Raw genomic sequence first — 26,783 nt, forward strand, 5'->3', positions numbered from 1 at the left:
TTGACCACTCTAGCTAGTACTTCCACTGGCATTTAAATTATATTGCATCTGCAATCAATTGTCCAAACTTTCATTCTGCACTTTCTCTATTCAATGGCCTTCTGTGATTTATCTTCGCTAATTTATTACTCTTAACACTATTATAATTAGATTATACTATTGTTTTGAACAATATGAAGTTACAAAAGAACTCAGGAAATGACAATCATACCTTTATCGTATGATCTCTATTCTTATCCTTTAGCTTACATAATATCCTTACTACCTCGAACCGATTCTTAATTTTATTTATTTGTTGTTATCATTATCATTATTATTATTATTATTTTCTATATTTATTCAATTAGCCAAAACTTAAGATTCCGGGCACCCAAACCCGTCATCCAATTCAAAGGATTTACATCCATCGTGATCTGATTATATATGATTCCTATAATGGAACTTGTATCCTCTCCAGGATACCCGAGCCAACTACTCTCTACCACACTCTACCCATCCGGGACACTATTCCATAAGTCATCATTATCGGTAATAACCTTCGATCCATTCAAAAGATAGGACTATATCCTAACTTCCAGAAACAAATGTACTACATCTCCCACCTTGCCAGAACCATGTCAAGTTAATGACTCTTTTATCATATCATAGCTCTATAAATCATCAATTCATAGTTTCGACCTTCTCTAGGTAGTAGAGTTGTACTTTATTCCATACTGATACACACAAGGTATACTATTCTCACTCTATAAGTGTCACCTTTACTTTGCAACTAGTCCGAAACCTCTGGTCTGATGGCAACTCTTGATGTAACTCTAGCTCATGTTTGGTAATCGAGTCATGACTCTAGTTATCACCCAACCGTGACCTTTCAATATTCTAACTCTAGACTCTTAGCAGAGTTCCCAACTCCTCTGCAAATATAGAACTCGGCATAATCGTACCAAAGCGAAGCCATCTCAAACACCCTCATTATGGAGCACCACGGATGCACGCAGCTCTACACAATAATCTCATGTCTGCATCACGGAGCGGACATCGAGAACATTGTATAGTTACTACGATACGTCTGATGACTAGGTCTCCTAATTTCTTATCTCTCATGAATCTTCTATTATCACAAACTTATTACATTGGGTCATCTACCGATGACCGCCAGAGTGGTATCCTCATCCTTATCTAGGGCAACTTTTAAGACTCACTTTTATGTACTCGTGCCTTACACGAAATGGGCACACCATTTAAACCCATCTTGACAAAAATATAACATTTCTTGGAGTCGTATCCTCATGATAGACCTCACATGTCTACTAACTCTATTTCACATTTCGTACTCCACGAAAATCAAGACACTAATCGAGGTAATCTTATATTTCCAGGTATAACGTAGAATCTAGAAACAAAGAATTACAGAAAAGACGAAACAAAATCCTATACTCGCATGTGACTCCTAGTAGACTCTTCCCAACACTTAGATAATTTTTCCCTATGAATGGAGCCTAAGCTCGATACCACATTTGTCACGACCCAACCTATGGGCCGGACACTAGGACACTGGGCGACTTAAAGCCCCGAGGCGTAGTAAGCCTAACTGTTCATTAACCCAACTCTAAGACCCATTTGGGCCCAATATCAAGAAAACAAGCGGACAGAGTCCCCATAAAATGGACTTACCAACGGAGAGTTTTCGACTCACCCGACCTGTAAACACAATATATAGTCAATTGGGGAGCTCAGCTCACCCTCCACATACTCATCAACATAATAATAAATGGGAGCTCAGCTCCCTCATCCAATCCATCAAACAGACATAGAATATTAAGTTTACAGGTCCAACATGATAATAATATTACAGACCAAATTCAAATAATTACTGCTAACACATGCGGAAATTCTAGGAGTACATAAAATTACACAAATATCGATAAACAACTGCGAAGTATAAAGCGAGTTAACCTGAATAAAATATCCTCCTGCGGCCTGTAAAAATTTTTGAACAGGAGTGAGCGTTCGACTCAGAGAGTAAAATATCAATTTTAACCATAATCTCTATAACTATCTAAAACTAATGCAACCTGTGGAATGAAGTGCAACATCAGCAATAAATTCACATCATAGCATCAGAAAGGTAATTTGGAGCACTCACACACCCTGTAGTATCAATCATAACATATGGGAGCGATCCCTATACGACTCTCTTAAATCCAACGTGCCGAATTACTCAAGCTCGGACTTCCACTTAATAACCAAATCGAGGGTCCCAATTACTCAAGCCGTGACTACCCCTCGAAGGATCGTCCCAATTACTCAAGCCGTGACTACCCCGCCCTATCCATAGTCCACACCACATCACACGCACGCCAACGCACGCACACTCCAAATTACCACAACAACATCCATGGCACATCAACAGTTATGAATGCAACATAAATCGTGCCTAGAGTTTAACTACATAAATATATGCATATAAGTGATGCATGGGCATGCTTGAACATATAATAATATCGAAATTACAATTAAAATTAATATTCTACTCACAAACTTGACGACAAATTAGGAGGAAGAAGGCTGTCGGCTCACGACAATTATATTACAATTATTTAATACAATCGACTCAATACAAACAAAGAAAAGATCAAGTGCCCTAAGTCGTAGAAAATCCCAGAATCTTCCCTATACCTATGACCTACCCAAACTGCAAAAGGGCTCAAAACACACTTATATATCCACAATCCATATATCCACAACTCAATCACATCACACAGCCCCTCGTGGGCCCATCAAATCAATCATTCATCACAATATGTAAAATTTCAATTTAGTCCTTATAATTGATCATTTTTGCAAAAACTGCTCAAATAAGCTCTAAAAATTATAAAACTCTGCCCCACGGTCCTTAGCAATATTACTAAGCTATTGCAAAAAGAATCGTAATTTTCTAAGCTACCACGAATATTTTATGGATTTTTAATCCTATTTAAGCACTAGAAAATTACGAAAAAGCAAGGTTCGGGTTTACCTTTGCCGATTCCGACTTGAACGCGCCGATGCCCGACAATGGTGGGGTAGCCAAAATCTCGATCCAATTCGAGACTTTTCCGGTAAATTCACAGATCCGGACAACTGTCGAATTTCCGCGAATTGAGGATACCTACACGAAGCCCAATAATAATATATAAAAAAATCAGGGGTGTTACAATCTTAAATTTTTTTTTTTTTTTAATCTGCCTGTGTGGATATCAGCATATAGATTGATAACAGCTCTTGTATATTTAATGGTGAATCTTGAAAACTTAGGGACAAATTGCATTGCAGTACTAATTCTTTTCGAAGAAACCCTCGAGGACAAGGAAGAAGAGGAGAAAGAAACCATATAATATGCAAGTGGAAGAGAGTAATATTGACATTGCAAGTTAAATTAATAACAAATTTTTATATTTTTTGGTTGCTAAAAGAGAGCTATCGCTCTAAAACAAAATTAAACAAAATAAAAGGAAAAAAAAAAAGAATTTTATTGCTATGATGATGAAGAAGTCACGAATTGACCTCTGAAGGAGGCTGCTGAACTGAAGCCAGAATATGGTACCAACAAAGAGGAAAGAAGTCCAACTCACAATCCCATCAGCACTCATGTTTGCTTCGCCATAAATATGTCTAAACACCACCTCTCAATCTGTAGATAACATAATCCTTTGATCTTCATACATTATAATAGGCCAACAACTCGATATGGAAGCGTCTGTGAACCTTGGAGAGTAGAAACCACTTCGGCATTATCACACTAACATAAGCTTCTTCCAATTCCATGCTAAAAGAAACCCTTCATTAATCGTCCACAGCGCTGCATTAAGGATAAATATTAATTCGCTTTTGAAACAATAAAGGTTAACTTTAGTATTTCGCCCAACCTCAATATTTTTCTTCCTCGAGGTTGCATTTCCAGCCTTAGAACTCTTCATGAATGATGTATTTTCTTTAGATCTTTCATGAAGGTTTGCCAACTTGTCGATCATTAGATTCCAGTATGATGTATTTTGTTTACAGACCCTGTAAAAAATAGAGTGAATAAACATCAATCCAACACCACTGCCCCAGTTAATAATCCATATAGTGTTATGGTTGAATAGAGATGGTTGACAAGGGTTGCATCATTAGGTTGCTTCAGTAATTGAAGTTGCTCCTCTTTGAAAGAGCACACCCTTTTCTCAAAGTTAAAGAAGTTCAACCCATACAAATCGTCAAGCACTCATTATTAAATTCCTTGTTTTATAGGATTTGCAATAATAATATAATGTAAATATTCACTATAACATCAAAGCTATTCAAATGGGCAAACAAGGAAAAAGCTATCGAACTTTTGAGTATTTTAGCAAACATTATATGAATTTAATAGACATATAGATCAATTTTGTCATTGTAGCTTATTTCATTAAAAAAAAATAATTATATTTATAACTTTGCCATTTTATATGTTTTTCTTTATTTTCTCTACTTTAATAAATTAAATACTTTTAACTAATATTCATACTATAAAATATGCATTGCATTTAAATGTTTACATATTTCAAATTGAAGATAATTAATTTTGATTGCTCACATTTGAAAAAATAGGAAATAAAAAGGCAATATATAGATAGATGAGTTATAACATTAAATTAACTAGTCATTTTGATGTGTAAAATAATTCAATCATTCATATAAGTACAGATTAAAATGAATAAATATATAATTTATTCGACACTTTTTTCGAATTTAATATGGTATCAGAGTCCGAATTAAGTTGTGAGAGGTTTCAGTCATCCATAAGATTGCATAATTGGATCCGTATTAAATTAAATACTAATTAATTGTGACAATTATGTGATTGCACTTGAGAGAGAATGTTAAGAATTTCACATTGAAAAAATATGAAATAAAAAAATAATATATAAATAATTAAATTAACTTAGTCATCTTAAAGTATAAAACATTTTAATCACTTACATAATCTTAAATTAATTAAAATGAATTAACATATACCATGTATCACTCTATTTAATTATGAGTTTATTATTTCCCTTTTTTTTCATTATTTTCAAATCAATAATTTTAACCTAACAAAATAACTTCTAATTAATATAAAACCTGTATGAAAACTTTTGCATGATAAGAAATATGAGAGAAGTGGTAGCACTAGTGCCCATTTTAACGGACCTTAGGCCGTCGCATAGTTGGTGAAACCGCGGTTGAAATATTTTATTCGGGAAACCATGATATTTCAGAAAGACGAAATACATTTATTTCACAACAATTCTATCAAACCATACAACATAATTCTATGTATGTTGACCCTGATAAAATGCATAGTGATCTACTAAGCATCCAGTACACTCAAACATACTACAACCCAGTTCTTAGAACCCTAGAAAAGATAATAACAAAACAGTGAGACGACAAAGATTTGCATCGCATAAAGGCTCATCCCAGCATCCCTGTCTGATGAGTGGCTTCGGATGGTTTTACTTGCAAGACAGTCAGAAACATGCCCACTACCACCTTAAGAAAATGGAGATAAGAAAAAGAAGCATCATCAGCTATTTATAGTTGAGTCATATCTCTGATAGTCTGATTCCTTCCATCCATTTGAGACACAATCATGAACAGGATCTAATGCTCCATAGATGCCGGGGCATATGACAGCACCATATATACTGTGCTAAACACACGCAGACAACTGGGAGTGCTTTCTTCTTGCCCTCCATGCGCATTCAAGATTGAAATGCCACGGGCTATTTCCCCGCCACAAAATATTCCTGCCAATGGGACCCCTGGAAAATTCTCCAATAGTGGAGAACTATCAACATTGGGCCGCCCAAAAAATGATTCACCACGTCCACAACACGCAAAAATAAAACCTCCTATGCATTCCTTCTTACATTCATTAGCAACATCTGTTGGATGAAGGCCCTTTTTGGAATTCCAATCTAGCTTCAAGTTTCTCAGGTTCACAGAAACATTACTGCATGAAGTTAATGCAGTGTTTGGATCTGAATGATAAAATTGGAAATAGTCTGCAGTTCTGATGCCAGCACCATAAACAAAAAGGTACTCTTCATCTCCTCTGTTGAAAAAGCAAAACCTCCAAATGTTATCCTTAAACAGGGGTGAATAGAAGTTAAAAAGACCAAAAGAAACTCCTGTGCTCATCTATAACAATAAAACGTGATTTTAGAATAATTTAGAAATAAGATCCGTGGAATGGGTCTGGCAGTGAGTAGTTTAAACAGTACCAAATGAATTTCTAAATTGTTTTTCACAATGATATCCTAATATTTTTGGTTTTACTACTGCATGCACAGCACTAGAAGTACATAGTTTAACAGATGAGTAGAGTATTGAATGGATACAGCAAATTTCTTTGGGATTAATATCAAATTGCAAGTGCATGGCAAACATTTAGAAGAAAAATTAGCCCCAATAAAGATGAGAGAAAAGTTCAATATCTCACCCCATGACTCCATGGAAAGCCAAGTATGACATCAACCTTGGCTTCTCTCTCTCAATAGAGCATTTTCTGAGTTTTGTAACCCCAATGTATAGATCAGCACCTCCATTGCGATTTTCCAACTGCCAAAAGGTTTTTGCTTTAGAAATATTAGTACAATAAAAGGGTAAAAGGGTTGGCAATCAATAGGCATGATGCTATCTTTGATGTCCAACGAAAAGAAAATAGGATATTCTGTTGAAAAAACACTACTTGAAAATTTGGAGTAAAATGCAGCTTAAAAAATTAAGTTGAGAAAAAATAGAATTGATTGAGATTATAGTTTCACAATCATTTATGAGGACAGTGACTTCATCTTTGTTAAGTGCGAGCCACTTCAAGTGTTTATGAAATGCTCACTTCCAATAAGGAAAAGGCAATTCAAATTATAAAAATTCCAGCTGTTTTGCTTTTCTTTGACAGGATTCAAGACATATGTTTTGAAAACCAAAAGCATAGTTATCAAAATACTAGCATACCTCATCATTAATGTCATTTAAAATCCTTTGACCATCAAGAATCTCATGTTGCCCTTCTTGTCTGGCAGTGAGCCAAGTAGTACAATCACGATGATTCACTCTAACAGAAGCTGCTTTATACCTTGGACCTATTGCAGAAACACCATTTGATAATGCAGCATGGAATTGAATTTCCCCTATTCCTGTTCACTAAGCAAATTAGAACATGTATGCGATAAAAAAAATTACAACACTTAAAAAAAAAAGTGTGCTAATTGTTGCATCATCAGTTTCAGTTGCAAATAGGGGTGGAGCCGGACCATTAAAATTGTAGGGGCTGAAGATAAAATTAGCAATGAAAATTATTTTTAAATAGTATTGAGGTTCTATAAGCTGACCTCAATTAATTTGGGATTAAGGCTTCGGGTGCGTTTGGTACAATGTTAAAAAATTGAAGGTTAAGTGTTAACCTTGTAAAATTTAAGAGAGTAATTATTAAGGGGTAAAAGATAATTAATGGTGTAACAATTAATGATATTTAGTATAAGGATAAAAAATTGAGCTCACATGAAAATATATAAACATTTATTTTTATATTTTAATAACAAATATCAAAATTATTTTTTTATTTTTATTTTTGGTAATATTATTTTTTATTTGTAAATAATTTAATTTAAAAAATTTATTAACTGTATTTTTATTATCTACCATAATATTATTATGTTCTCTTTATCTTGCCAACTTATATATATATACACACACACACTGAACAACTTGACAAAAAGCTGCATAACACAAAACATATTTTGGAAGTTTAACAATATAAATAAATAACATCCACAGAAAAAAGAAAAAGAAAGTCATATATATCCATGGTTATAGTACTAGCATAATTTATTTTGTAAAAAAGAAAAAAAAATCGTACCTTCTTATTGTTGTAGGAGACGAAGAGTTTTTGGAGATGAAGGGACTAAAAAATAAAATAAATTGAGAAGAAATACGAAAGAAATATATAAATAGTGTGTTTAACTTCTGTTAGATTAACATTTAACCTACCCATCCCAAGGCTAACATTTAACCCCTAAAAAGAGTTAAATGTTTATGAGGTTAAAAATTAACCTATTTACTTTAAAACATCCAAACAGCATTAAAAATTACAAGATTAATAATTAACACTTATTAACCCCGTACCAAACTCACCCTTAGTTGAATTGAATTGAGTTGGAGTTAGATAAAAGTTCCCAAATTTTGAGGCACCATACCAATAATGTTTTTCAAAAACAAGAACTATTTAAACATAATTTTCCAAACTTTAGAGGGGCCATGTAGTTCCACCCCTGCTTCAAAAGGAGAATGAAATTGCATCCACATAAACGAATAAACAGCTACCATGAGCTTTTTCTCTATCCCTTGCAAACACAAGAGCAACAGCATCAGAAAAATATTTCTTGCTCTCACAGACATTTTTTGATTCCATGCCACTTCTGTACAAAAATTCAGTTTTCTCATCACCAACAATAATAGTTTCCTTCAACATGGCATAATCTGCAATTTATAACACATTATGAACTTTAAGTAAGTACAAAAGCTTTCTCCATGGCATAATCTGCAATATACAAGATATCGTGAACTAGAAGCAAATGCACAAGTTAGCTACAGAATACCGATAATCTAGCAAAAGTTTCAACATCTAGGCCAAGAAATAAGTGAATTCTAAATTTATCAATTATCCAGATATAATTTCAGACTTCAGATCTCATTGCTAGGTTCACTTCAAGCCCACTCACATAACCAAAAAGCCATATCTAAAGCAACACTGTCTACAAGAAAATGTAATGTCTATTGATTCTAAGTGCTATTCCAAGTTGTAGGCCCATATTCACCAGCATAAAAGTCAACAATAAAACACAAAACAAAAGGGATCTACTTTCACCAATAAATATCATAAAACAGACCTCAGCCTTTGCAGATACGGGAATAATAAAATAAAGAATTAACAAATGTAGAAGTAAAACAAAAAAGAAAACATACTTTATGTTGTTTGGAATTTCAAAGGGTATGAATCCTAAAAGCAACTAAGCCATACATTACCACTGTTGATCTCTTTAATTGCTTGGGAATGGGATATCAAATGCAAAAATTACATCTTTCGTTTACCACATTCCCCATAGACAAAACGTTAAATTCATATCTTTTTCTATGAGTAAAATCAAACATGAGAAAGAAGAAAGCTGTAATGAGAAAATCTCACCCAATTTCTCAATGATAGGTTTCAGGTCAATATCTCCACCCTGCAGCAATAACCCACATTTTAACAAGGACTGCAATAAAAGATATACAATGATGTGATAGCAAGTGGCAAAACATCACTTACTCCAAACATTATGATTCCAACTGGCGATGTGCAACCTGAAGCCAAAACTGTGTAGCTCCGAATGTCCACCACAAGGTCATCAGCCATTGATACTCGAGGTGCCTGTTGCCAGTGAAAAAGGCCGAGATCAGTTTGCTTTTCCGGAGCGCATAACAAGCATCTTGGCTCCTTGAGCTACTAAAATAATAAGGAACCTAAGCATGGGTATATTCACAGATTTATAGACATCATGGTTATTCACCATCCACTTGTCTAGATAAACCATTTCCCTTATTTTATGCGATTTACGATGGAGCATTTAATATCAGAATATTATAAAGAATCTCTCATACACTTTCCACAATGAGATCCGGTATCTGAAGAATCAAATTGATTTTTAAGAGTAGAAGTTGTGATCAAAATTGAGTTCTAATAGTAGAGTTTCATTACCTGCGTTCGTCTTAACAGAGGGATGGCCTCAACTTGCAATCCAGGTAAAAAGCCCACAGTCAAAAGGATACCAGAATTGGCATCCATATGCTTGTCATCACAATCACTACAATCATCTCCCCCCATGACCTACATATTTAGTTATTGGGGGAAAATGAGTGTTCTGTTTCATCAACTTTCCTACAAGACACACATATTTACACGGAGAAAGAATACAGTCAAACCTCTCTGAACTCATTGGTAAGAGCATCTCTTCCCATGACTCCATTGGCCCAGGTTACGATAAGAGGAGTCCTGGAACCCAGTTTTCCTGCTAACTGAAGCATAAAGATAAACAAACCATATCAGAGGGCGGCAATCAAAAACCCAAAAACAGCAGAGAGCTGAGGGATGGTTATTCATACCAAATCAAATGCTTTCTGCAGGCAGAAGGTACTGCCAAAACCATTTGCAATGGCAAAATGTGGTCGAATGGGCTCCGAGAGAACTTTATCAAGAACCTCTTGAACAGCAATCTGTTGATTAAAAATTATACAAATGATGCATTTGAAAACATAGAAATGCAGTGGGATATGTCAACATTTCTAATCAAACGGGAACCATTAATCAGATCATCTAAAGACAATCATAGTCACAGAGAGAGAGACAGAGAGAGAGAGAGAGGGAATTAAACTTTTTTAATGAAAATAATCCATGGGGTAGGGCTTGGCTAGGGCAAAAATACACGTACGTCAAGGGAAGGGTTGAGAGATATAGCAGAGGCGAGCTTTGGTCGAGAAAGGATTCGATTGCAATTCTGGTACCATAATTTGCTGACGCATGCCGCTGATGCCAGCGATGGGGCTGGTAATCTTCTCAGTATCTTTTCAACTATATCTTCGCTTAGCAAACCAAACCCTGTTTTTGCCTCTTCGATACGTTTTTTCTTCGTCTCTTCCTCCATTTGTGAGCAGTGCCAAGCTTCGTCGCTCAGGTGGATTATTATTATGTGAAAAGAAATTCGCAATCCTTCATTTTTAATTTATTTCAACGGCATGCCGTTTTGACCTTTTGTCAACCTCTCAGCCAAACGACGTTTGCCTCATTAAGGGAAGGGCATGACACTTTATCTCAAATTTAACCATTGATTTAGTGTTATGTATCAAAGATAGCCATGAATTTCTGGGTACATAAACATCACGGGAAAATCTATTAATTTGCAATTTGGCAACAATGTCAAACAAAAGTATTTAGAAGGAGCAAAGTCCCCCCAATTCAATTTCATAATTCATACATCAAAGAACACAAAAACAACATCAGCAAGCATTGTTGGAGCTCTGATACATACACGAAGCTAAACTATATGCAATAGAAAAACGCTATACACTATGGCAAGTTTTATGCATCCATTGATAAGGGGCATATATATTTGCCTTTTATGCATTTAACGCTCTGAAGTTGCTGGAACATATGACATAACCAAGTATACTGTGCTATGATAATGCAGGCAGCAACGAGCAGAGTTTTCTTCATCATCTTCTTGAGATATTGAGCTTGAAGAACCTCGTCCAATTTCTCCACCGCAAAACACTCCTGCTAGTGGAACTCCAGGAAAGTTTTCGCGGAATGGGAAGCTATCTGTATCATGGTGGAATGACTCACCCCGGTGAACACAAGAGAAAATTAAACCTCCAAAAACCTCTTCCTCTTCAACATTCCTCGGACGCAGGCAGTTTTTCCTTTTCGATTCTTCCTTCAGATTTGCAAGGTTTCTGTAGGCGTCGCCACATGACGATGATGCAGTATCAGAGTCTGAATGGTAGAATAGGAAAGAATCACCAGGTTTGATGCCAACACCGTTAATGATAAAGAACTCTTTATCGCCCCTGTTATAAACCAAAAGAACTCAGGATCATTTCTTATTCTTTTTTCCCCTTAATTACAGTGCAGAACATAAATTGAAAGTGGCTAGAAAATGTGCCTTACCCAAGAACTTCATAAAACGCCAAGGATGCCCTTGATGAACTCTCTGTGCCAATACAGCATTCTCTTTGCTGTACAACTCCAATGTAGAGATCAGGAGACTCTTCGCCATTGAACTGCAACAGTTTTTTTTTTTTTTTTTTTTTAGGAACTCAAGGAAAGGAGCTTTGGAAAAACATCATAGCTATTAGACACACTTCTAACCAGAAGAATCACAACTGCATAGCTATTAGACACCTTGATCACAAGACTGCTAAATGGTCTCAAACATTATCCCGCTGACCAGACAAAGGAACAGTAACATATATTACAGTTAATTGTGCTAATTATATGATCAAGGAAGAATTAACTATAGCAAAACACAAATTAAGACTGTGATTATAACAATCCAAGAAAATCAACATCAGTCTATTGAACATTATGCTTAGCGTAATTGCATAGTTTCAAATGATTGAATCCATCAAAATTTTCCACAACATGAATGCCCCAACTTGCAAAGTGGGTTTCAGCTTCATCTAAGGCAAGTAGATTCAAAATAAAATATGCAGAACCCTAAAGTTCAAGGATGATGATACTCGAGCTAATTAATTTCCTAATAGCCATAGCCATTTGATAAATTATTGAGGCCATTTATGCAATCACAGTTGCTCTAACCAGAAGTTGTCAAGAAATAGAAGCAGCAGAGACCTGCCAATTTGTAAAAAATAAAAATAATAACAAAAACATTTTACCTGATCACTAATATCACCTAAGAGGCCCTCCCCATCAAGAATTTCATACTGTCCTTGCAATCTGGCAGTAAGCCATGAACACTCAGTGTCTTTTGCTATAACACAAACTGCCTGGAGTTGGGGACCAAATGGCATTACGCCAGTTGACAATGTGACATGAAATTGAATTTCTCCTATACCTGCCCCTTTGAAAAAAAGCCAGAAAATAAAAATAAATTAAAAAATATAAAATCTATAAAATTGGAAAAGGGAAAATAAGGAAAAAGGAGTATATAAATAGAATATCTCTAATGTATTTTGCAACCTTCAAACATTTGATGCCAACTACAGGATTTTTATTATTAAATTTTCAAATGCAACATTTTTGTATAGAGAGGCGAAGTTACTGATTGACTAATTGTATCATATTATTAAAATCAATGCACAAAACTCATGAGGTACCATCAGACTTATTTTTGTCCCTTGCAAATACAAGGGCAACAGCATCTAAGTTCGTATCTGCATGGTCATTTTGAGAATCATCTGCCCTTCTGCACAAGAAGCAGCCAGTTGCATCACCCACAATGACTGTTTCCTCATTCATGGCAAAATCTACAAAGTTGAAAAGCTATCAGCTTCATATGTAAGACGTAAATCACAGCTCATAAGAATAACTCTCAAAGCCATTCAGTTGAAGAGACCATATATGATGATTAGAACCTTAATAGAAAGAAATGCAACAGATGAATAAATCATCTTGTCCAAAAAAGAAATAATTAAAAAAGACAAATGCTCATCATATAGTACTTACCCATTTTTGCAAGGATAGGTTTCATATCGATGTTTCGATCCTAGATAACCAGCAATATCACATGTTAGCAATGGCTCCCACAAAAAATCCAAATAAGTGTAGAAGGAACTACTTTGCAAAGAGACAATTAGAACCCCAACTTACTCCAAACAATATGATCCCAGCAGGTGATAAGCAATCTGAAACAGACGCTGTGAAGCTACTAATATCCATCAAAAATTTGTCAACCAAAGCTATTTGAGGTACCTGATGGTAGTGAATGATATTGTCAGTAATGAAATTGCAATGCCATACATCAAAATTTGCCCCAATTTAATGACTCCACATTAGCCTTCACAACAATGTAAAGTGACCATTGATCTTGCATGACTCTCTAGACAATCCTTTATCATATCACTTCAGATGGAGAATTCATGAATCATGTATGTATTATTTCCCATTTTTTACGAGAAGAAAATTACCGTCTTTGGTCGCAACAGTGGGATTGCATCAACTTTGAGTCCAGGTACAAATCCAACAACCAAAACGATTCCTTTATCAAGTAGACTGTCTCCTTGAGAATCAGTCTCATCATCCTGATCATCATCATCATCGTCATCACTTGATTCCCACCTAATCTGCACGTTATTTTCACAAGAAAAGATAAGGACTCATGTATCAATTTTTTTTTCTTTTCTTCCCAAGATTTTACTTTGACTGAAAAGAATAATAAAGATGCACACACTAACCTCCTTTAGTTCATCGCTACAAGCATCAGCACCGATGATTCCACTGGCTGCATTAGTAATTACTGGCACTTTTGAGCCCAATTTTTGTGTTATCTTCATCATAGATTATCAAATGCAACTGTAGTCAGGTTTACCAAATGCAAAGTATAGCTGATAGGCGAAATCAGAAAAGAAAATACAACAAAAATTTTAGTGAAATGAATCAAATTTAATGAAGAATGATTACTAGTTGGTGAGCCACTTCCAAGCTGAATTGCTTGCCAATACAGGCAATTGCAAAGTGAGGAGAAATAGGCTCGGACAGAACCTTTTCAAAAACCTCATTCACAGCATCCTGTTAATTACAACATAAATATAAAAAAAAAACAAACAAATAAATAAAAAGTGAGCCACTCCATATCTTTTCAGCAATTAAAGCATGGAACATACACATAAATAGAATGTTTGGAAATTCAAATCCATCACATCAGTTGGAACCATATTAAAGTTTTCCTCTTGAGAAGATTAAGAATGGGAACTCACATGGAGGGAAGGGTTGAGAGAGAGAGCAGAGGCAAACTTAGGCCTTGAGAGGATTCGACCGCACACCTTGTTCCAGCATTTGCTAACGCAGGCTGCGGAAGCAAATGACAAGGCAGGAAGCCTAGAGAGTATATTTTCAATAACATCTTCACTCACCAGAGAGAAACCGCTAGCCCTCTTCATTTTGTTCCTTGGTGGGTTCATCTCCATTTACTAGGTGATGTATAAATAGATAGAGAGAGAGAGAGAGCAGAGCAGTTTTTGAATGGAAAGAAAACAAAAGGGGCAGCGGTGGGAGTTTTTATACATGGAAAGAAATATGCATTTTGACATAGAAAAAGAAGGTTTTTCCGCTGCAGAATCGTGCTGCAATTAAGAGCATTGATGGGGATTTGGATTCTCTTCTTCTCTTAGTATCTGGCTTTGGATTCTGTAGATTGATATGATTTGGCATTAAATGCCAGCTAACTGGTGTTCATAGTTTGATAAATCTGACTGTTTAATCTTTATCTGGAGTTGAGGATCCACATTTAAGGCACTGTTTACTAGTATTTTGTAAGCGTGTGTTGCGAGGGAAAGGAGCGTCTTTGTTGAAATTGAATTGTATGCTTCCCCCCTGGCTGGCGTCTCTGCTCCCCCCCTAGAAAAGGGAAGATCTGGAGTTGGGGTTTGCAATAGTAATTTATTTATCATAGAATTACTGCGAAGCCGCTGCATTCGATTCTACTTTCGTCTACATCTTTGTCTTTGGACGCAGATGTTGCCATTTATTTTTCTCTTGGACAAGGTATTCCAAGCTTATCAAATTAACTACTTAATTTTTATTTTTTTATATTTAATTTAAATGTCATATATTTTATGAAATCAAACCCTTTAATTTTTTTTAAATTTTTACAATAAAAAATTAATCAAATTATTTTTTTAAAATATTTATATTATTTAATCTTATAATTTTAATTATCATTTTTATTAAATCTTTAACTCGCTCTCTTCTCTTAACTAATAGACTTGAATTCGAACTATATTTATGTAACACCTTTAAGCTTGAGAGGAAGTATTTTGCTCTGTTTGTGTGCCTATCCGATACAAATTCGAATTAATTGAGTCAGTAAACTTTGGATATAGGTGATTTCTAAAAAAAAAAATACTTAACCAAAGTTAAAGTAAATTAATTAACATTTTATTTAATAAAAGAATTAAAGAGTTTAATTTTATAAAATATGTAAATATAAATATTTAAATAAAAATTAAATAATTAATTTTAGCTAAACAGAGAATTTAATAGTAATCCAGCAACTGTCCAAAAAAGAAATATTGAAACTGTGAAAAATCCAAATTGATTCTTACAATTGAAATATATATATATATATATATCACCATTTTTATATTTTTGCTCTATTTCTAGAAATAACCTTGTGAGAATAAGTCAATTAATATTAATTATTGTTAATTATTTTTAATTATATAAAGTCTAAAAGGATGTAGATAATACCTACGCAAAAAAAATTTTCAATTAATAATTTCCTGCAAAAAAGATTAAAAAAAAATTGATTTTTGAAAGAGGGTCTGTGCAAAATGAACAGAATGAATTTTTTTTACTTGTTGAGAAGACTTTTTTTCATAATTTGTGATTTTCAATAATTTTACAGAATTCTCTTATCTATCAGGATAAGCATTTAGTTCAAATCGAATTAAACTAAATTATTAAAATTAAATTAATCAAATTATCATATTTTAAATATTGAATCGAATCGAAATGAATGAAAAACTGAATCGAATTGCTATATTTCAGTTTAGTTCTATTGAACAGATTAAATTTTAAATTTTAATGAGTTTTTTAATTTATACTTAATTTTTAAGTTATTGATCTGATTTTGACTTTTATTTGAATCTAATAACAATTAATCAATGAAATTAAATGATATATATATAAAATTACATATAATTCATAATTTTTTTATAAAAATAAATTAATTTAAAAATTAATAAAATAATTAAATTAAATTCAATTCGATTCAATTAAATTTTTTTCTTTAAAATTAAATCTAACTAAAATAATAAAAAATTTTAAAATATAAAATATAAATAAATAAAATTATTTTAAAAATTAAATTATTAAATTAAAATAATTTAATTTAATTTATTTAATTTAAACTAAATAATATCCACCCTTATCATCTACCGTAATAATAAAGAAAACAATTTCAGGAAATCTCCTAGTAAATACTTTGGATTTCTTATATCGTTGACGAAGGCATAAAAATTTTTGAAAATCACAAATCTATTAGAAAAAAAAAAAATAACGGCCCAAACCCGGATATGATGGGTCAGGGTACTGTCTGGACTTTGGACACATTTTTACAAAAGAAACAAAAAAAAAATGAATTTAATAATAATTAAATATTTATTTTAAAATATATGTAAAATTAACTAAAATATAAGCAACCCTAAACAATTAATAAGAATCATATCCTCTCCAAAAGTAAGTTGCTTCTGAAATCAGACAAAAAAAAAGTTGCTTCTGAAATCAGACAAAAAAAAAGTTGCTTCTGTTCTGAAAGACTGCTGCTGAGCTCGGAATCTGCTCCGTCACTTCGTGATCATCATAATTAGGGTTTTCTTTGTAATACTTGAGAATCTAGATTCAGATTGTTGTCAAATTGGTGGATTACGTTGTGGTTACTTATGGACGGAGAGGAGTTAACCGAGCAGGAGACTGCATTGTACGATCGCCAAATTAGGGTTTGGGGTGCTGATGCTCAACGAAGGTATTCTCTGTGTTTTTTTCTTGATTTTCGTCGTCATTTCTCATTTCAGTGCACTCTTTTTATGCTTTATTTTTATTTTTTGGTTATCGATAACTTAGATTGAATTTCGTGTTTGTTTTCAATGGTTTAGATTGAGCAAATCTCACATATTAGTTTACGGGATGAAAGGAACTGTTGCCGAGGTATGTTTTCAAGTTCAAAAAATTTCCGATATAATTTGACATGTAAGTGTTAGGAAATATAAGATTTTTCTAGATGATTAATAATTAAGATTAGATAAGCTAGATTCATGTACCTAGGGAAACGAAAGGTGGAAATGAAAGGATAAGTACATGAAGTAAGATGTTTGGATAATGACTGTAATTAGACAATGACTCATGTATCTAGGTGTGCAAGGTATTTACTAAGGATGTAGATGCATTCATAGAATAGGCTATATATATGTGCCTAAGCTATAGTATTATATTTTGTAGGGAAAGGGAATGGAAAAGATTATGAAGATGAAATGAATGGTTATAGAAATGAAGTGAACAGTGATTTTGCTTATCTATCTAATTTCTATACCGCCTTTCCATTTATCTATCTATCTATCTATCTATTTTGATTTAGCTAACAAGTGGTATCAGATCATAATTGCTAACAGTTAGTCATATTCTGAGAACACCTTACTACCTTAGTGCTTAAAATTAAAAAAAATTAGTTGCAATCAATCGTAAGAGTGTTATATTACAAAAACACTTTTGTCGCTGTTAATTTTGAAGCAATAAGAACAAAAGTACATATAGGTTAATCCTCAGGAAGACTTTTAATAAATTACTCATAACTTATTATAATGTCAGATATTGTTATTTTCTTTTTCCTTTTCTTTTTGGATATATATGCATCTTGAACTTGAGGGGTTTTATTTGGGTAGTTTTGCAAGAACATTGTATTAGCGGGGGTTGGTAGTTTGACACTGGTGGATGATCGTGCTGTGACTGAAGATGCATTATCTTCAAACTTTTTGATACCACCTAATGAGAATGTGTATGCTGGGAAAACACTTGCTGAGCTTTGTTGCAATTCTCTGAAAGAATTCAACCCAATGGTTCGGGTTTCTGTTGAGAAAGGTTTGGACTTTTTGTGCTCTTTCTTTTGAAATACATAATGCTCATCGTTGTTTTTTTTTTTTTTTGGATATATAATATAATGCTCAACATTGTTTTCTTAGCATTATTTTTTTTAAATGTATTTGAATTTTTGGCATGGTTACAAGAAACGCCTTTGTTTGCTAAATTCAGAATATATGCAGCTAATTGAAAACAAAATAAGCATCCAAATTACAGGTGATTTGTCAAGATTTGGTGGAGACTTCTTTGATAAGTTTGACATTGTAATTGTCAGTTGCTGCACCCGCATGACCAAGGTACTAGACAATCTGTTTTTGTTTGACAAATGACTAAGTTATACTGTTGATTCTCTGTTACTCATTTTCATTTTTTCGGTGCTCATTTTTTTTTTCCCAATATTCTTGCTTTTTATGCTTTTACTGCAGAAATTGATCAATGAGAAGTGTCGCAAGTTATCAAAGCGTGTAGCATTTTATACAGTTGACTGTAGAGATTATTGTGGTGAGATTTTTGTTGATTTGCAGAAGTATATATATACAAAGGTGATCATCTTTTCTCTACATTTTCAGATGTTGCCACTTGCAACTTGGTCATTTTGATGCATTGTATTGTTTGGGCTACCTTCCAATAGAGCTCTATGCAAGGATTGCAAGGTCATTTCAGGAGAGGCTTTAACAAGTCAACATCGGTTGGTGGTCTTGGATGTCAAGTTTAGGAACAATTCAAGTAAGGTCAAAAGAAATAGTGTAGCTCGAACAAAGTGGTGGGAGTTCAAAGGAGTAAAGCAAGTGAAGTTCAAAAATGAGCTTCTCGAGTCTGAAGTATGAAAGCTGGATATGGAGGCTAATGATATGTGGATACAGATGGCATAAAAAATTAGAGAAGTAGCTAGAAAAGTACTTGGAGAGTCTAAAGGACATGGACCACCCTCAAAAGAGAGATGGTGGTGGAATGAGGAAGTACAAAAGACAGTGAAGAGAAAAAGGGAATGGTATAAGAAATTACCTAAATGTGATAATAATGAGACATATGAATAGTACAAGATAGCAAAGAAATAGGCAAAAAAGACAATTAGACAAGTAACAGCACAGGCCTTTGAAAAGTTATATGAGAAACTTGGAACTAAAGAATGGGAGAAAGATGTTTATAGATTAGCAAGGATGAGAGAAAGGAAATGTCAAGATCTCAATCAAATTAGGTGCATTAAGGATAAAGAAGTAAAAGTGTTGGTGAAAGATGAGGACATTAAAGGAAGATGGAGAAATTATTTAATGATCTCTTTAAAAATAGTCAAAATGGTAATAGCGTGAATATAGATTATAGAACAATAGAAAAGAACGTGAACTATACTAGAAGGATTAGATCTTTAGAAATAAAGGAAGCACTTAAGAGAATGAAAGTGGGTAAAACCTGTGGACCCGATGAAATACCAATTAAAGTGTGGAAGTGTTTGGGAGATATGGGAGTGGCATGGTTAACTAAATTATTTAATAAGATTCTAAACTCAAAGAAAATGCCTGATGAATGGAGAAAGAGTATTTTAGTACCTATTTTTAAAAATAAGGGAGACATACAGAGTTGCTCAAACTATAGGGTCATGAGCCATACTATGAAGTTGTGGAAGAGAGTTATAGAGCATCGACTACGTCATGATACTTCTATCTCTCTCAATCAATTTGGTTTCATGCTCGGTCGTTCAAATATGGAAGAGATCTTTCTCATTAGAAGCTTGATGGAGAAATATAGAGATGTGAAGAAAGATCTACACATGGTTTTTATTGATTTGGAGAATGCTTATGATAGTGTTCCAAGAGATGTCTTATGAAAGGTGTTAGAACAAAAGAGGGTATCTATTAGGTACATACAAGTGTTGAAAGATATGTATGAAGGAGCAACTACTATTATGTGCACAGTGGGAGGGGACACAAGAGATTTTCCAATCTCAATTGGATTACACCAAGGATCAGCCATAAGCCCTTACCTTTTTACATTAATTTTAGATGAATTGACGAAACATATACAAGAGAGTATTCCGTGGTGCATGATGTTTGCGGATGATATTGTTCTGATAGACGAGTTACGAGAAGGAGTCAATAGAAAGCTAGAACTTTGGAGAAGTGCTCTAGAGTCAAAGGGTTTTAAGTTAAGTAGAACGAAGATAGAATACATGCATTGTAAGTTCAGTGAAGGCCAAACTAGTGATAGGGAATAAGTTAGTTTGAATGGAGTGGTACTATCCCAAAGTAATCACTTTAAATATCTAGGCTCAATCCTTCGAGTAGATGGGGGATGTGAAGAGGATGTTAGTCATAGGATTAAAGCCGGATGGTTGAAGTGGAGACGTGTCACGGGAGTTTTATGTGATCATAAGGTTCCCAATAAGTTGAAAGGAAAATTTTACCGTACAGCTATACGATTGGCTATGTTATATGGTAGTGAGAGTTGGGCACTGAAAGAGTCGTATGCGTCTAAGATAAGAGTTGCAGAGATGAGAATATTAAGGTGGATGAATGGCCATACTAGACTAGATAAAGTTCATAATGAGAGTATTAGAGAAAAGGTAGGAGTGGTGCCAATTGAAGATAAGTTGAGAGAAGTGAGATTGAGATGGTTTGGTCATGTGAAGCATAGACATACGGAAGCTCAAGTAGAGCACATTAGGTTAGAGGATAGAAAGAAAAAAAAGGGGTAGATCTAAATTGACTTGGAGGAGAGTAGTACAACATGACCTAGAGTATTTTAGTACCTATTTTTAAAAATAAGGGAGACATACAGAGTTGCTCAAACTATAGGGTCATGAGCCATACTATGAAGTTGTGGGAGAGAGTTGTGGAGCATCGACTACGTCATGATACTTCTATCTCTCTCAATCAATTTGGTTTCATGCCCGGTCGTTCAACTATGGAAGCGATCTTTCTCATTAGAAGTTTGATGGAGAAATATAGAGATATGAAGAAAGATCTACACATGGTTTTTATTGATTTGGAGAATGCTTATGATAGTGTTCCAAGAGATGTCTTATGGAAGGTGTTAGAACAAAAGAGGGTATCTATTAGGTACATACAAGTGTTGAAAGATATGTATGAAGGAGCAACTACTATTGTGCGTACAGTGGGAGGAGACACAAGAGATTTTCCGATCTCAATTGGATTACATTAAGGATCAGCCATAAGTCCTTACCTTTTTACATTAGTTTTAGATGAATTGACGAAATATATACAAGAGAGTATTCCTTGGTGCATGATGTTTGCGGATAATATTGTTTTGATAGATGAGATATGAGAAGGAGTTAATAGAAAGCTAGAACTTTGGATAAGTATTCTAGAGTCAAAGGGTTTTAAATTAAGTAGAACGAAGACAGAATACATGCATTGTAAGTTCAGTGAAGGCCAAACTGGTGATAAGGAAGGAGTTAGTTTGAATGGAGTGGTACTGTTCCAAAGTAATCACTTTAAATATCTAGGCTCAGTTCTACAAGTAGATGGGGGATGTGAAGAGAATGTTAGTCATAGGATTAAAGCCGGATGGTTGAAGTGGAGACGTGCCACGGGAGTTTTATGTGATCGTAAGATTCCCAATAAGTTGAAAGGAAAATTTTACCATACAGCTATACGACCGGCTATGTTATATGGTAGTGAGTGTTGGGCACTGAAAGAGTTATATGCGTCTAAGATAAAAGTTGCAGAGATGAGAATGTTAAGGTGGATGAGTAGCCATACTAGACTAAATAAAGTCCGTAATGAGAGTATTAGAGAAAGGGTAAGAGTGGTGCCAATTGAAGATAAGTTGAGAGAAGGGAGATTGAGGTGGTTTGGTCATGTGAAGCGTAGACATACGGAGACTCCAGTCAAACAAGTAGAGCACATTAGGTTAGAGGATAGAAAGAAAAAAAGTGGTAGACCTAAATTGACTTGGAGTAAAGTAGTACAACATGACCTAGAAACATTACACATTTCTAAGGATTTAACCCAAAATCGTTTAGAGTGGAGAAAGCGAATCCATATAGCCGACCCCAAATTTTTGGGATAAAGGTTTAGTTGAGTTGAGTTGAGTTGTATTGTTTGGGCTACCGAGTGTCTGGTCCGAGATAGTTGATTCAAAGATTACTAACTTAGTAACTTGTCATCAAATTGTTTCTATTGTATGTGGTAGAGTACTGATTTCTCGATTTACCACTTATGTTGACTACCATCTCTTTCTTCTTTGTATGCTCAATGTCCAATTTAGGATTTGACTTAGATGTGACACATAATTGACCTACTACCTCTTGTTGTTTGTTACAATCATTTGGGATCACAGAGATTTGGGAATTAGTAGATTGCTTATTTGGTTTAGGGGGAGGACGAGGGGAAGCTGACCAATTAGTATATTGCTGGAGAATGATGGGTTCCCATCAATACCTTACAGATATATGCATTGCTATTTCTATGTGTTATTATGTTGTTCTTGGACTTAGTCTTGGTCTGCTTCACAGTTCATCTATGGGCCTTTATCTAATAAAGTGACAGCCGATATTTGGTGCAAAGTAATGGCTTTTAAGCATCTTCAATTTCAATATCATTCGTTGTTACAGAGGCACTAACTTTATATTATTCCTCATTATTGACAGAAAAAGCTTGATGAAAACAATCAACCCACCACCGTTGAATGTGAATTGCAATACCCAAGTTTTCAGGTAGTGCCAAATATTGAAGTTTTTTTTTAGTGAGTTTTGTGTTTAGTTGTGCTAATTAAATGTGTGCGTGAACTTATCTCCTGCTGCATGTCTAATTTCAATGCACACCAGTTGAAAAATCTAATACTGTTGGTTTTTTATGTTTATTAAAATGACAGCGTCGGCAGAACCAACCAAATTGCTAAACATGAAAATAAACTATATTTTGCATAATTTTTCTATTTATTGTTACATTTTGTGACCATTTCAAATGTTACATGCATAATGGATTTGTTCTCCAGTACCATCATTTTTTATGCAGCATGCATTTAAAATTTGGAGGTAACAAGCTTTTAGGGTTTATACCAAGTTTAGATGGTCATAGCATTTGTTTTTAAAGTTATGAATATTTTTTATGGATAATATTAATGTAAATTGGTGCCCAGTTTACTGACAACTTGTGTACTTCCTGCAGGAATCAATTTCAGTACCTTGGAGGAAACTCCCCAGGAGGGTGTCGAAGCTTTATTTTGCCATGAGAGGTGCGATTACTTATTCTGTTATTGCTTTCTATGGAAATAAAAGAAAAGCTGAAAAGCAAGGAAAAGAGAAAGGAGGAAGCTAACCAAGCTACCTCAGACAAGTCACAGCATTATGATATGATATGGTGAATGCATCCAGAGCTGCTCATCTAGGTTGTGTAACTTGTATTTGGTACTTCGGAGCACAGAGTGATACTTTGCATATGAGGCTGAGTTTATTCCTGATTGTCGTCAAATCAGTTTCTTTGATTTCTGGAGTATGTAATGATAGTGTTTTGGCCTTCTCTTAGTAAAAATATCTTTGCATAGTGTTTCTTCTCCATCTCCATGAAACTGGGTTTTTCATAAATTTGCTGGTGGTGGTTTGAAACTTGGCCTATGCATGGAAGAATTACCTATTTTATCCTCCCTTTTTGCAGTGATAGAAAGCTTTGAAGAGGCTGAGGGACGAAATCCAGGGGAAATTTCAATGGAGGATCTTCCTGCTGTTTTAAAGCTGAAAAAGGAACTTTGTGAGGCACAGGTGCGTTCATGGAAATTGGTGATTTTAGTTGTTATTCTTGGTGCATCTTCTTATACTAGCGCAATCTCAATGCCCTTCAGTCGATGAACGAATCTCATATTCCTAATGCCCTCCTGGAAAGATTGGTGATGGGTAAAAGAGAGTTCCCTCCAGTTTGTGCCATCATTGGAGGAATCCTTGGACAGGTTGCATTTCTTTTGATTTCATTGAAATTATCCATGTTCTTTCAAACATTAAATACTTAAGTTTATATGTCTGACATTAAATCCTTTAGGAGGTAATCAAAGCAATATCAGGCAAAGGTGATCCTCTCCAGAATTTTTTCTTCTTTGATGCCATGGACGGGAAAGGCGTAATAGAGGATATATCACCTCCTAACGTATGAAATTGTGCATTTGTTTGTAAATTTGATTGTGGGGAACAGATGATGCATGGGATAATTTTTAATCTGATGATTTTTCATGCTAGGAGATATTGACCCAATGATAGGAATATCATTGACAGATTTTTCAGCAGATTTTGGACATTAGATTGTCGCTGATGAACCTTTTAACTTGTGGCTCTCAATGGTTGGAGCTTTTATTTTTCTTAATCATGTTCATACTGCTAAGTTATGATTGCATTGCCATGATGCAACATATCTTGCATGTGAGTGGTATTCCTTTAATAAGAGATCTGATAAGTGGCCATTGATGATACGTTGCTTGTCCTGCAGCGAGAACAAGAAGCCATTGTGTTTTGGGGAAAGATAGATTTCACTGGAGGCCTCAACCAGGCAAAAGAGTACAGTTAAAGAAATCCTGGTTCGAGGGATTCAGGAAAGAAGTGTCATCATGGTAGGCTGTGTTTGCCGATACACGAGCTGCCCTGTTGCCACTACGTCTGATAAAACCTGAAAACAACACTTTCTAGCGTAGATTTCAAGGTATTGAATATTTTTAATGGGCTAAGGTGTTTCCTTGATTCATGGGTGTGGCCTAGACTGTTGGGCGCGTTCAAAAATGTTCTTTTGATAATGGGAGGTGGGGGATATGCAATCAGTTTGTCTCGTAAATTATAACTGATACAAAAGGAAGCGCACCTGGGTCACACTTATTCTTCACGTGGAATTATGTGGATAAATTTATATCCTTGTTAAAGAGGAAACAAGTGGCTTTATGTTAATTTAAAAAAAACAATAAGTAAGATTGTGATGCACATTGTTATGAAGGTGAAATTATATGAACCAGATGCTTACTTAGGTCAGGGAATGCGCTTGAAGCTGGAGGAATCATATACGGAACAGCCGCAAGGCAAACTGTGGAGATTAGAGAACGAAAGAAAAAGAAAAAGAAATCAGATTATAGGAACCAAACAGAATTGTAACCCTCCTGTCTCCTGCGAAGGGTCGCAAATCCTAGTAACCAACACAATGTTTAGGGAAAGTGCACAAATCTCCAGCTCAGAAAGGTCGTCAAGATTCCATTGTTGAAGTAATAGTCCAGATTTTTTCTTCCATGACATCGTCGAGTTGTATTCGTATCAACTATATTAAGCTTGAGAAGCTCCAAACAGAAATTCAAAAATTATAAAGTGGGTAGTTATTATCTCGCTATAATCTAATGTCGTTATAATCCAGTGAATCAGGTTCAAATCAACGCCCGCTAACCTCATTATTGGTTCAAAAACACCACAATCCCCAAGTCATTATAGAGTACGATAAAGATAGAGACCCTACCATGGAAAGATCAAGCAATCAAGGGAAAGATACAGAAGAAAAACCACACCAGCAGTACAACCTTTTGCAACAACAATGGGACCCCATAACAATTAAAACCGAGAACCTTGTATCGATCGTCAACAGACTCAATGGTTAAAGGCTTAAAGCCCTTCATCTCCTCGACAACTCTCCGATAAATCTCATGTCTTCTCTTCGACACAGGAGGTCACCTTCTGATGGTGGCAGAGCATGGAAGTTGAGGAACAATGATTTGGCAGTTGAAGAGATACTGAGAGAGAGAAGGGCAGCCATTGTGAGTGGCAAGTTGAAGGGCAGACGGCTTTTCCAGGTGGCGGAGGGTGCAAGTGAGGTGGGTTCTGGAGGGAGACAGGAGATAATATGCAGTGGTTGGGATGTTTTTGCTCAAGGGAGTGATGAGATGAGGTCAGTGTTTTCCTACGATTCAGATGATGAGAAGGAAAAAGTTGAAAGCAAAGAAGAAGAGTTGTATCCTGTTCATTGCCATTCTGGTTCTTGTTCATCGTCAACTTCTTATATCTGTGATGATTGGATCGAGGTGGCTCTGGCAAGTGACAAGGAAGAGAAGAAAGGTGTAAATGGTGTTGTTGGATATCAGGATATGGCACTAGCTAGGTGGACGCTCGTCGTCAAGGGTTGGCTTGCTATTGTTTTAATTCTAATTCTGTGTGCAATTGGTATCATCTCAATGAAGATGCTTAGTGGCAATGGGAAAGTAAAAGGGGTGATTCTAGTCCCAACATGATCTCTCTCTCTCTCTTTCTCTCTCTCTCTCTCTCTCTTTCTTTGGTCTGTTCAGAGTGATTCTTATCTGAGGAGAGGTTGATTCACGGATCTGTAAATATTTTGTAAGAAAGTTTCTGTTCTTGTTAATTGGAGATTTTTAACTTCACCATTTATAATTAATTATATATGCATATATACATCATGAACAA

The 26,783-nt window shown here is 34.8% G+C and overlaps 3 protein-coding genes across 6 annotated transcripts; 1 reads left to right on the forward strand and 2 right to left on the reverse strand.

The window, feature by feature from the left end:
- Positions 1-5,252: 5,252 nt before the first annotated feature.
- On the reverse strand, positions 5,253-10,777 carry LOC110671898 (F-box/LRR-repeat protein At5g63520). Its single transcript, XM_021834520.2, has 10 exons — positions 10,512-10,777; positions 10,186-10,296; positions 10,006-10,098; positions 9,782-9,910; positions 9,353-9,454; positions 9,230-9,269; positions 8,368-8,523; positions 7,000-7,181; positions 6,485-6,603; positions 5,253-6,097 (listed from the first exon to the last, which is right to left on the reverse strand). Exons 1-10 carry the CDS (start codon positions 10,722-10,724, stop codon positions 5,644-5,646), a joined length of 1,599 nt encoding a protein of 532 aa, XP_021690212.2. The 5' UTR covers positions 10,725-10,777; the 3' UTR covers positions 5,253-5,643.
- Positions 10,778-10,947: 170 nt separating this feature from the next.
- Positions 10,948-15,250, reverse strand: LOC110671899 (F-box/LRR-repeat protein At5g63520). 2 transcript variants are annotated; one of them, XM_058132602.1, is made up of 10 exons: positions 14,515-15,250; positions 14,219-14,326; positions 13,993-14,085; positions 13,726-13,881; positions 13,409-13,510; positions 13,265-13,304; positions 12,916-13,065; positions 12,475-12,653; positions 11,747-11,859; positions 10,948-11,646 (listed from the first exon to the last, which is right to left on the reverse strand). In XM_058132602.1, the coding sequence occupies exons 1-10, from the start codon at positions 14,722-14,724 to the stop codon at positions 11,205-11,207; spliced, it is 1,593 nt and encodes a 530-aa protein (XP_057988585.1). In that variant the 5' UTR covers positions 14,725-15,250; the 3' UTR covers positions 10,948-11,204. The 2 variants fall into 2 exon arrangements, with proteins under 2 accessions (XP_057988585.1, XP_021690213.2); XM_021834521.2 differs by having other exon boundaries at positions 12,475-12,659.
- A 1,754-nt stretch (positions 15,251-17,004) lies between these two features.
- Positions 17,005-26,754, forward strand: LOC110671900 (SUMO-activating enzyme subunit 1B-1). 3 transcript variants are annotated; one of them, XM_021834523.2, is made up of 10 exons: positions 17,005-17,282; positions 17,413-17,464; positions 18,196-18,391; positions 18,563-18,687; positions 18,817-18,933; positions 23,001-23,066; positions 23,521-23,587; positions 24,007-24,110; positions 24,191-24,295; positions 24,826-26,754. In XM_021834523.2, the coding sequence occupies exons 1-10, from the start codon at positions 17,200-17,202 to the stop codon at positions 24,901-24,903; spliced, it is 993 nt and encodes a 330-aa protein (XP_021690215.1). In that variant the 5' UTR covers positions 17,005-17,199; the 3' UTR covers positions 24,904-26,754. The 3 variants fall into 3 exon arrangements, with proteins under 3 accessions (XP_021690215.1, XP_021690214.1, XP_021690216.1); XM_021834522.2 differs by lacking the exon at positions 24,826-26,754 and adding an exon at positions 24,385-24,808; XM_021834524.2 differs by lacking the exon at positions 24,826-26,754 and adding an exon at positions 24,385-24,808 and having other exon boundaries at positions 18,608-18,687.
- The last annotated feature ends 29 nt before the right edge of the window (positions 26,755-26,783 follow it).

The sequence above is a fragment of the Hevea brasiliensis genome, chromosome 13 (genome assembly GCF_030052815.1).
Source record: "Hevea brasiliensis isolate MT/VB/25A 57/8 chromosome 13, ASM3005281v1, whole genome shotgun sequence".
NCBI classification, from domain to species: Eukaryota; Viridiplantae; Streptophyta; class Magnoliopsida; order Malpighiales; family Euphorbiaceae; genus Hevea; species Hevea brasiliensis.

Bases quoted from the DNA above. Each gene is read 5' to 3' on its own strand.
- LOC110671898 (XM_021834520.2), bottom strand. From the start codon at position 10,724: ATGGAGGAAGAGACGAAGAAAAAACGTATCGAAGAGGCAAAAACAGGG. The intron at 7,182-8,367 runs GTAGCTGTTTAT...CTTAGTGAACAG, and splicing joins GGATAGAGAAAAAGCTCATG to GAATAGGGGAAATTCAATTC. The intron at 6,098-6,484 runs GTGAGATATTGA...CTTTTTCAACAG, and splicing joins GCTTTCCATGGAGTCATGGG to AGGAGATGAAGAGTACCTTT.
- LOC110671899 (XM_021834521.2), bottom strand. From the start codon at position 14,724: ATGGAGATGAACCCACCAAGGAACAAAATGAAGAGGGCTAGCGGTTTC. The intron at 14,327-14,514 runs GTGAGTTCCCAT...TGTAATTAACAG, and splicing joins CTCTCAACCCTTCCCTCCAT to GATGCTGTGAATGAGGTTTT. The intron at 11,647-11,746 runs GTAAGGCACATT...GGTTTATAACAG, and splicing joins GCGTTTTATGAAGTTCTTGG to GGGCGATAAAGAGTTCTTTA.
- LOC110671900 (XM_021834522.2), top strand. From the start codon at position 17,200: ATGGACGGAGAGGAGTTAACCGAGCAGGAGACTGCATTGTACGATCGC. The intron at 24,111-24,190 runs GTGCGTTCATGG...AATGCCCTTCAG, and splicing joins AGGAACTTTGTGAGGCACAG to TCGATGAACGAATCTCATAT. The intron at 24,296-24,384 runs GTTGCATTTCTT...TAAATCCTTTAG, and splicing joins TTGGAGGAATCCTTGGACAG to GAGGTAATCAAAGCAATATC.